The sequence below is a fragment of the Aulostomus chinensis genome, chromosome 7 (assembly GCF_037954235.1).
Source record: "Aulostomus chinensis isolate RoL2024-O1b breed Wild chromosome 7, RoL_Achi_v1.0, whole genome shotgun sequence".
Taxonomy (NCBI): domain Eukaryota; kingdom Metazoa; phylum Chordata; class Actinopteri; order Syngnathiformes; family Aulostomidae; genus Aulostomus; species Aulostomus chinensis.
This window is the reverse complement of record NC_141326.1, coordinates 18,451,499-18,462,439: the sequence shown is the minus strand read 5'-3', so window position 1 is coordinate 18,462,439 and position 10,941 is coordinate 18,451,499. Positions and strand designations below refer to the sequence as shown.

The 10,941-nt window shown below is 42.5% G+C and overlaps 1 protein-coding gene across 2 annotated transcripts; it reads left to right on the top strand.

The window, feature by feature from the left end:
* Positions 1-3,553: 3,553 nt before the first annotated feature.
* Positions 3,554-9,691, top strand: nr2f2 (nuclear receptor subfamily 2, group F, member 2). 2 transcript variants are annotated; one of them, XM_086208950.1, is made up of 3 exons: positions 3,554-4,934; positions 5,914-6,459; positions 8,467-9,691. In XM_086208950.1, exons 1-3 carry the CDS (start codon positions 4,484-4,486, stop codon positions 8,739-8,741), a joined length of 1,272 nt encoding a protein of 423 aa, XP_086065076.1. In that variant the 5' UTR covers positions 3,554-4,483; the 3' UTR covers positions 8,742-9,691. The 2 variants fall into 2 exon arrangements, with proteins under 2 accessions (XP_086065076.1, XP_086065077.1); XM_086208951.1 differs by having other exon boundaries at positions 3,562-4,934; positions 5,932-6,459.
* The last annotated feature ends 1,250 nt before the right edge of the window (positions 9,692-10,941 follow it).

The following is a 10,941-nucleotide window of genomic DNA, read 5'->3' as shown; positions in this document are numbered from 1 at the left end:
ACCTTGGAGGTCGGTATCCCTCTATCTGCATGAAGGACTTGGTGAAGGCACAGATAAGATTAATAAATCCTTTTTTTTTCTTTTTTCTTTTTTTAGTCCACTTTTGACTTTTTACTCGTGTGAGACAGAAGCTTTGTCACCAACATCATTTTCTTAATCTTAATCATTTTTTGGGACATTGAATTTAAACATAATTAAAATCATGAACCGAATTGACGTCTCGACTCCATGGTTTTACAACTCTTTTTCTGGGGCGGTGGGGGTCACAGGAATGACCAATCACACAGCACCAACCACTTTAACCGGATACATGAGTGAAAGCGTTTTGTCGTAATCTCAACTATTATCTTCTCGCCATTGATTCATTTCACTACACTTGTACCAATCAGCGCATCTCCTCCCCTGTGCTCCAGCGCGTGTGCTTTGTTTTACTAACAGTAATAAAGTGATGTAGTCCTCTCCCTCAGCCCGAGCACGGGAAATCGTTAAAGATCCGGCTATTTGTGTGTGATCAGTAAATATTTAGTGCAGGCGACATCCTCTGTCTGGTCTTAATCGATACTGGTCCCGTTGGGCGGCACTATTGTTGCGTGTACGCAGGCTTGCTGAGCATGTGGTGCTTTTATCCTCTGCTTGAAGGGAGAACAACTACTAATCACACAGAGGAAACTTCTGTAAAAAAAAAAAAAAAGGAGAAAAAAAAGAAAAGAAAACTAACAGCACATCAGTTTGAGTTAAATCACTCGTGTTGGAAATGCTGTTAAAAGGTGCTCAGTTGGTGTGTTTTTTTTTTCAGCCTCGTAGAATGACGCGAGGTTAATTAGGGCGATCCTCATTTCATAAATAGGCCTTCTTTTATTTATAATATAGGCCTACAATTGATAGATATATTCACAACAGCCTCATCTGATCTCTTTTTTTCTCAGCTCTGTTATTATACCAATCGCCTATATATATTTATATATTTTATAATATACATCCAATGTATTTATATTGTAATATTAATACTAATTATGCTATCATAATAAAATATAATGACGGTTTATGTTCTTGTAGCCTACAGGTTATTTTAATAGGTGTTTGGGGTTTTTTTTGAATTAACAAAAGAATGAAATGAGGTCATTTGTTAGCTCTGATTGCGTCTTTCCATCCGTCTTCTACAGAATTTCTCATCTATCTCGTCGTCATGCACGCCCGCTATCCGTGAGGACAGGTGTCTGTTCTGACTTCTTCACCCCCTCCCTCTCTCCTCTGTAGCCCACACAAAGCAGCGGCGTACAAGCTTTTTGGTCATATTACTGTAGGAGAGAAAAGGCGCACAGGATCTCTGCGTGCTGTAAAGCCTGCTTATCATTCCCACAGGCAGTCAAATGATATTCTGCTCGGACGACACGTCAACTTATATTTCCAATTCCTCGCTCAGCGACACATGAAACAGTGGTTTGGTGTCGGCTCTCTAAAGTTTTTTGCATGATCTGATATTAGTTTTCCAATAAACAACGTGCCTTTTTTTTCTCCTCCTCTCTCTCACACTTTTTTTTTTATTTGATCCCGTCTGTCGGAGAGGAAGCTCTGCCAGCTTCAATCTGAGCACTGTGTCGAAAAAGAGAAGACTAAATTTATTGTGAATAAGAGAGAAGATGCATCCCGCTACGGACGAATCAGCAGCATATGCCTTTGGTAGGTTTGTGACTACACGAATAACAGTCTCCTGCCTGATTATCACTATTAAATGGTTTCATGAATGAGTATTTGCAAAGTGGTTCTGCTCATTGTGGTCATTAACACTTCGATAATAAGCGAAAATGACTGAGAGTCGCTCGCGTTCCGTGCGCGTAGAAATCACTTGCAGGCTCCGGTGTCTCTATATATCTCAAGTCGGTCTTCTCTCTCTTTCCTCGACAACATTTATTTCACATCCGAGGAAAAGTGCATCGCTACTTTGCTAATTAAACTCTAATAAAGTGTGCAAAAAAATGTATACTCACCCTTGGAAGAAAAGCTGTATTCTGGAATGTTTTATTCACAGACTCTCCGTGTTCGCGTGATCTGTAAATAAAAACCGACAAAAGTAGTCATGCAGACGAAATATCATCATCGGCTAATTTGTTTTAGAATAAAGACACAATTGGTTTAAATACCACCGCTGAGACTGACTGAAGTGGCCAAAAAAAAGAAAGAAAAGTAAATCCAACTTTGGCAACTCTCAAAGTCTTGTCGTCCAAGTCATGTAAAACAGAATTTAAACAAACAGTCATCAGTTTGAAATGAGGCTCGTTAGTTTGGTGGATGCGAGAGACGAGACTGAAGCAGTTTCCGTGTCGGATGGCTCCTCTAAATTGAATCTTATTTGAAGCCATAAAACAATCGTACGCTAGGGGGCAGCCATATACTGTAGTTACATGCTGGGACAATGCGTGCTGCTGCCTGTGCCCTCACCGTGGACTCTCTCACACACACACACACACACACACACACACGCGCGCACAGCCCGAGCTCTGGGTTCACATGTATGGCCATGTACCTGCGGTTCAACTTTGATCGCCTCCGGGTCTTTTCCGATTAACTTTATAGAAAACAACATAACAACAACTGACCTTAACGTGTGGTCTTCATGACGTGGGTCGTTTTCATATACTATATATTGTGTTTATTATGAGTCTTGGACCTAAATGACCACAAGGAGCATTTATAGTGTTGTTTATCATGAAGTGACTCCACTTTCATCCTAACTTTAATGTGAAGGTCATGGCATTTGACCTCCAGTGTCATTTTTAAATGTTGTCCCTATTTAAAGCTCTCGCAGGCAAAGCTCTGACTTTTGAGACCCGCATTTGGCCTTTCTGACCTGTAGGGTTCAAGATATTTGTGGTGAGGCGGACTACGGGTGCCCAGATGATATCTGGAGACTATCAGAAGGTTTTTTTTATTAATGGCGTGGATGGTGATGAATGCTTGGAAGCATGAAAGCAAAGAATACATGGCGGAAATCAGACTTAATCCATATGATTATTGTGATGTTCATCATATGTGTGTGTGTGTGTGTGTGTGTGTGAGAGACCCTGTCCTGTGTCTGATTTTGCGTGTAGCTTTTACACCAAGACTTCTTCTTGTATAGCTGTATTTGCTATATCTTATTTTCTGCAAAACCCTGTTTGCTTTAATTCCTTTCCCTGGATATTTTGTTCAAATATGTAGCGTGGAGCCTACATATCTACGGACGTAAAGGATCGAGATAAGGGCACAATGGCTGCTTGATTGTATGATCATGGGAGAAGGTGCATTACCGGGACAAAAATCTATTTGGATATTTCAGTTTATCGAAGGCAGATATACTGTAACACGATATGAGGCTAAGATTTTTGTCCATGCCACTGCTGAGGTTCTAGCAGTGTAGCAGCCTATAGTCTGGGCAATCTGAGTTTACTAGAAATGATTCCTCTTTCCGAAAATCGTGTCTTTTTAGGACCAAGCGGCCCTCTCGACCTCCATGCTGGCTCTGGCAAGGAACCAAGTAGCACAAGTGCCGACTAGCCAATGGGGTTCAGGGGGAGGTCCCTGAGCTCTGACCAGTCAAACACTCTCTCCTTCCTTATATGGCAGCTGATCTCCATGGTAACGTGTGCTAAGTTGCAGCAGTCGTGTCAAAGTTCACTATATAGAGAGCTCAGTGAGCTGATCAGAGAGAAAGCATTCTGCCAGCCCGGCTCCTACCAATCGCAAATCACTTCCTAACCTCCGCCTTTTTAACATATTTGATCACTTTGATTCTCTACTCCTTTTTCCGATTATTTTCCAGAGCACGGAGGAGGCTTGTAGGTTGTGATCTTTGTTTTTTTTGTTTTTTTGGGTTTTTTTTTTTTACTGCTTTCGCTTTTTTTTGTGGGGAGGGAAGAGTTGTCTTCTTCATATTTCCAAGCTCTGAAAACAGTGGCTTCAGCTGCGCGCTGGCTGGCGCTACCTCACAAGAAGAAAAAAAGAAGAAGACGCTATTTTTTTTTTGGTGGTCTTTTTTTTCTATCCAGTTGGTGATTTTCTTCAAGACTTGTGCTGGAACTTGATAGTCGCTGCTACATTGTGCTCACCAAATTGTTTTATGCTGCTGCAGGCACGGTCTTCTCCAACCTGCTCCATCCTTGGCTGACTAGTCCATGCTACCTCGGTTGGTTCTTGTAATATTCAGCCCACCTCTCTCATTGATGGCTGTACTGGATGGCTGACTGTAAGCGCCCCTGGACTTGGCCTTTAAGCGCAAGGCAGCGACTCCGCTCGCCATCGCATCAGTTTTGAAAACGTGCTTCGCAACGTCTCCAACAGCAATAAATCGACAGTTTTCGGGAGATTCGGAGTGGATTCAACGTAGGTTAGATCTGACATTTGCCGTGTCCGGCTGTTAATTACAGTTTACCGCGTTTCCTTGAGACGTTCTCCACCGCGACACCAAAACGGCAGACAAAAAGTTTCTTTACGTTGACTGATAGATATGGCAATGGTAGTGTGGAGAGGCTCCCAGGACGATGTGGCTGACACCCAAGGCGCCCTTTCCTCGCAAACCCAAGGAGGACTATCTCTTCCCACCCCTCAACCAGGCCAGTTGAATCTGACAGCCTCACAGGTCGCCCCTCCGACCCCTCAGACTCCGGTCCAAGGACCCCCGAACAACACACAGTCCACGCCGACGAACCAGACGACGCAGCAGTCGGAGAAGCAGCCACAGCACATCGAGTGTGTGGTCTGCGGGGATAAATCCAGTGGCAAACACTACGGCCAGTTTACTTGCGAGGGGTGCAAAAGCTTCTTCAAACGGAGCGTACGACGGAACCTCACTTACACATGCCGTGCCAACAGGAATTGTCCGATCGACCAACACCACCGCAATCAGTGTCAGTACTGCCGCCTCAAAAAATGCCTTAAAGTCGGCATGAGACGGGAAGGTATTGGGACTTTCTGATTTGTTTTAAATTGATGTGTGTTTGTGTGTTTGTGTGTGTATTTGCTTGTGTGTGTGTGTGTGTGGGCTTTTCATGAAACCATCTTATGTCGCCCTCGCAATCCCTCTCACTCCCTCCCGCCCCCCCTCGACTCTTCCCTCCGAGGCTGTGCGGCTGGAGCACGCCATGGAGCCGCTGTCTGCTGTGGTAGAGACGGAGCTCGCTGGATCGTCCTGTTCTAGCCTTGTGTTTCATTATTCCAGCTACGGCGCGGCGTTGCTCTGCTATTCACAAATCAGAGCCGACACAAAGCCACGCTAAGGCTATCGAATTTATATTTGGATAAAGCCACGGGCGTGTAGGTCCATCTGTACTGAATAGATGATACAATATAGCCGCCTGCGCTATTATGGCGAGTGTCGAATTAAGAGATAGCGTGTTCAGGCGTCATCCCCACATCCCTCCTGTCTGTCTTGACTAAAACTGGACAGCAGCTTGAATTATGCACATAAAGCTTCCATATAACCTCGTGGATGCGTTTGAATATTTGTCGAAAATAGGCCTGCATGCATGGTAAAACGAGATGAATTGCTAAGTAGGTTAAGGGTTAAACATGCAAGGTCTCCCTTGCCCTCTTTGTGTTCCTTCACAGCCAGCTCATGTTGCTGTTGTTGAATAACATCATTTTAAAGACATGGCTTGTGCTAGACGTGTTTAAAGTCATCTCTTGTGTTGCAGGCACGCCGGGGCTTCACTATTATCACTGCAAACTGTCTTTTCTAATCTCCTGAGCAATAATAGCCTCCACTGTGTGTGTGTGTGTGTGTTTTCATATAGCCAACATGCTCTGTTTGTGTATGTGTGTGTGTCATGTGTTCTAAGTGTGAATGCGTGTGAATCAGCGTTTTTTTTAATGATATTTGACTTCATGCTCAAAATGATTGTGTGATCATTTGTAGAATTCAGGCTTCAATATCTGTAGTTTCTCTTTTTACTGCAGCCGTGCAAAGGGGACGGGTGCCACCCACACAGCCTCACCACGGTCAGTTCGCCTTGACAAATGGAGACCCACTCCACTGCCATTCCTACTTATCCGGATATATCTCTCTTCTGTTGAGAGCGGAGCCCTACCCGACGTCCCGGTATGGCAGTCAATGCATGCAGCCCAACAACATCATGGGCATCGAGAACATTTGTGAACTAGCAGCCAGGATGCTCTTCAGCGCCGTGGAGTGGGCCAGGAATATTCCCTTCTTCCCAGACCTTCAGATCACCGACCAGGTGGCTCTGCTGAGGTTGACGTGGAGTGAGTTATTTGTGCTCAACGCCGCGCAGTGCTCCATGCCCCTGCATGTGGCTCCTCTCCTGGCGGCGGCTGGCCTTCACGCCTCCCCCATGTCTGCGGACAGAGTGGTGGCCTTTATGGACCACATTAGGATCTTCCAGGAACAAGTGGAAAAGCTCAAAGCTTTGCACGTTGACTCTGCTGAATATAGCTGCTTAAAGGCAATTGTGCTATTCACCACAGGTAAGACAATAGACTGACACACTCCCAAGTTCAGCCTCTGCACATGCACACACTGACATCAGCTAAATCAACGCTGACCTAAATATATCTGCACTGGCTAGAGGTTGTTTCTTGTCTCACATCAACATCCTGCTTAAATGTAAGCCCATGCTGCCTTCATGTTCAAGGACTTTTGGATAGGCCTCAGGCTACTAAATTATAAAAACACTTGATTAATCATTTGATTTATCTGACACATACACAGTTCTACTAAAATCGTGGCATGAGTACGCATGTTTTAATTAAATAGACGACTGAACAGAGGGAAGCACAGCCTTAGCTCCACTTAAACAAGACGAATAACCTTACAATAATAGCCTTAAGCGTCATAAAATACAACCGTCACTACACTTTTTTTTGGGTGTGTGTGTGTGTGGGGGGGGGGATCTAATAGCTTGCAGATGAATAGCTACACTTTGATTTTTTTCCGCCATTTATCAATGTGTGTATACCCCACGTCTTGTTTGTGGGGAATGACAGATATAAATGATGTCGGGCTCCAAGGGGGAGGGGAATAGAAAAAGAAAGACAAGCCTAATGTCCCATTTGCACACAGTAAAAGCAAAGCGCAGGTTTCAACGCTCTCTTGTCACAGGAGGACAGACAAATCTGAAGAAAAAGCATCTAGAAGCCGAGCACACCTCGTTGCAAAATGCCGGCATGAAGAAGAATATTGTGTCACATCGAGCTGTTGCAGGAGGAGCGGCTTTTTAAAATTTTATTATTGTTGTTAATAATAATATTTTTGCAGGAATATTCTCTGCTGTAAGATTTCAGGCGTTTCTGGACTTGCTCCAGAACTAGGTCATGACCCAAACGTTCCAGCTATTTTGTTACATTAGCAACACAACTGAAGGGGGGTGGGGGGTGTATATATATTTTAATCTGTGAAAGGGATTTACAAAGTTTCACCTTATTGTGAAATCATGCCTTTGAAGTGATACCATACCTGCGAGCCTGTGTGTGCACATCACTCACGCCTAGTAGCCCACCACTGTCGTCTTCCTGGCATGGTGGGCTTTATTAAATAAAATCAGAAGAATACTAAAATCAAATAAATCAGATCAATATGATTTACTGGATAATCCGTATTGGGATTAATTTGCCTCCAGCCTACCTGGAGGCTGGAACAGGCGCTGGGTGGGAATGACATGCCTGTGCTACTTTGGTGTTTGTGCTTGTTGTCATGCATCAACTTTACAAACTTAACCAATGCGCGTACAAGCGTTTTTGGCACATAATCAGCGGCCGCCCACACGCAGCAGCACAGATAGTGATTATGCGTCTCTGATGGTATACTATGACAGCAACTCCGTAGGCTATGGGGCCTTTTTTTTTCTTCTCCAAGCTAAATCTCTGCTCACTAAAGGTCAGTAGGTCTCCCTGTCTTTCCCTCTCACAGCCCCCCCCTCCTCTCCTCTCCTCTCCTCTCCTCTCCTCTCCTCTCCCTCCCTCCCTCCTCCCCCATTCCTCCCCTCCACCTCGCTCTGCCTCTGACTGTGAAAGATGGGCTCATCTAAAACACAGTCTTTAGCTATGGATAGGCTTAATTATTTAGTTCACTTGGAAGCGGCGTCATTGACTGAAATAATAGCGATAAAAGAAGGAATTAAGTACAAGCACAGCTCCCGTTTGCTTCTGGAGTTTTTAATGTTCATTTTTAATTATTATTTATCATTTCTATTTAAAGTTGAAGAGATTTTTTTTCTTAATCTGTGCTGATTATTCATGTGGCCCAATGTTATTATGAGAAATATATTTATATATATATATATATTTCTTAAAAAAAGAACTGCAAAACGTCCTGTGGGAAAGCAGACTACTGCTTCTGATTTTCTAAAATAATTGCTTTCTCAAACTGACAGACTATCAATTTTCTCTTCTATGTCACCAAAACCTCAATAGTGAAACAGACACTTTAGGTTACACTTTATTAATGTTTATTTGCTTTCCCCCCCTCCCTCTCAGATGCTTGTGGCCTCTCAGATGTGGCCCATGTGGAAAGTTTGCAGGAGAAGTCCCAGTGCGCCCTGGAGGAATATGTCCGGAGCCAGTACCCCAACCAGCCCACACGGTTTGGGAAGTTGTTACTCCGCTTGCCTTCCCTCCGCACAGTCTCTTCCTCGGTCATTGAACAATTATTTTTCGTCCGATTGGTAGGTAAAACCCCAATTGAAACTCTCATCAGGGATATGTTGCTTTCGGGGAGCAGTTTTAACTGGCCTTACATGTCAATTCAGTAAAGCAAGAAGGAGACGAACAAACAAAAGGTGGGGTTGGGGGGCTGCGAGACTACAATGATTATAGCTGCTTTTGTGGAAGGAATAAAAAAGCAACCGGCTGTTACACGGGGCTGGCTTTCATGAAGAGAGACATTGACGTAAATGACTGTGAATTCCCCCCCTACTCCGACAAGAAAAAAAAAAATTGAGACATCCAGTGAACTTTCAAAATGGCAGATACAAGCTCCCAGTGTTCATGCAGAACAACCTGCTTCGATCCATTTTTTTTAATGAAAGAAGAAAATGAGGAAAAAAAAGAAAGGGGATTTTGTTCATCCTTATAAGGAAATTTTAAGTATTAAGTGCATTTAAAAATGATAATTTGGGTTAAAATGTAAAAAAAAAAAAAAAACTGGAGAAAGGGAAAAATACAAAAACGTGAATTTTCTTTTCTCTAATGACTTGTCCTGTGTCCATGTATAGCTGTGTTTTGTACTTTCTTTGTTCCTCCTTTCTGGTTCCAAACCGGCCTATGTGATTTCTGTAGTACAGGTGGTGTTATTTTCTAAGACAATGATTTATTTTGAGAAGGTGAAATACTGTACAAAAAAAAAAAAGTTCTACAAAGAATTAAAACCACAGCAATAGGAGTTATAGACTTATAATCTAGGCTTAATGCTGCAAGCGCACTTATGTTCTTAGGATGACCAATACCATCTGGGAAAAAGGGAGGTTTTTTGAGTTCATGTTCAACTTAATGATCCAGCGGAAATATTTCTTCTTTACTAATATGACGTTACAGGATCTATCCCCCCACACACTACGTTTTCTGACTAAAGCCACGTATTAATAATTAATCGCTCGCAGATATCAGACACGATTTCTATCCTACATGGCGAATAGTCTCTCCCCGTTTTATCCAGAATATTTGGCATCACAATGAGATGCAAACAAACAAACAAACAAACAAAAATCCTATACGCTTCCTGGACCCGCTGTTTTAAAGATATTTTGGCTCTAAATGCGTCATTTGCGCATTTAAGGCAATTTCAGTAAAACTGCTCTGCAAGCATTTTTTTTTTCAAGAGAGGTCAAGGGTCATAAAAGTTTGAAGCCTAGCCAGTGTAGTGTTTAATAGCAGTATTATTAAAGCGTCCCTGAAATGTCACCCTTTATTCACTTCAAGCATTAAGTGCCTGACAAGCATGATGTGACTTCTTATCAAAGCGAATTGTTAAAGTAGGCCTGCAACATGTTGGGGAACACAATTAGATTGGAAACGTGTATTTCACTTGAAAAACACTGATTAGAGGCAGTATTCTTGTAAATATAGGTCAAGTTATTTCAGCGAGTTTTTTCTTTTATACAAGGTATATGTGATTAAGAAAAATCTGTGGTTGCCATTTTTCTCTCGGTAATACAAACGTCTTCAAATTGAGTGGCAGACTTAGCTAGTAGCACTGAAAGTTCTGTTTTTAATGTATATACATATTACTACAAATGTTTTCTTTTTTTCATGTATATTTAGACTGTGAATGCATGGCCACAGGTCGCTAACCTATTTTACCTTTGATATATAAATGTAAATGTTTTTTCTCTCTCTTTTTTTGACTGTATAGATATAATCTGTGCATTCAGTACACTAGCCCTTGTATTTAAAGAAACAAAAAAAACGACAAGAAACGACGTTCATCATTAGGCTAGGCTACAGACTTAAAACAGGGTGAGCAGGTTTGGAAAAGGAGTTGCTATTTTAACTTTAGTGTTATTGCTCCTTTGGTCTTTGACAGGTGCCGTGGTGTGCGTGAGCGCGCGTTCGTGCGTGTGTGTGTTTTGCGTGCGTGCGTGTGTGCGCGCGTGTGTGCGTGTGTGTGTGTGTGCGTGCGTGCGTGCGTGTGTGTGTGTATTTGGAAGCTAGCAATTTTGTCCTTGTTTTGAGGCTTTTCTTCAACACACACAGAAAAACACCATGTTGTGGTTGAATTAAAAAGGGATCACTGATTGAACACTGATCTTTGGCTGTTCGTGGCCACATATGGACCAGAGAATGATACATGATTGTAATTATGAACAGTTTAAACTGACCCACGTTTTTATATAAATATATAAAAATATATGACTGCAGGGTATTGATAACGTATAGATACTTTTTTTATGATCATGATTATTACTATTATTATTATTATTATTAATTGCAAGTGATATATGTGAGTGTGTGTGA

Excerpts from the sequence above, each read along its gene's own strand:
- nr2f2 (XM_086208950.1), top strand. The coding sequence starts at position 4,484 with ATGGCAATGGTAGTGTGGAGAGGCTCCCAGGACGATGTGGCTGACACC. Across the intron at positions 4,935-5,913 it reads AGTCGGCATGAGACGGGAAG|TTTCTCTTTTTACTGCAGCC; the intron begins GTATTGGGACTT and ends CAATATCTGTAG. Across the intron at positions 6,460-8,466 it reads AATTGTGCTATTCACCACAG|ATGCTTGTGGCCTCTCAGAT; the intron begins GTAAGACAATAG and ends CCTCCCTCTCAG.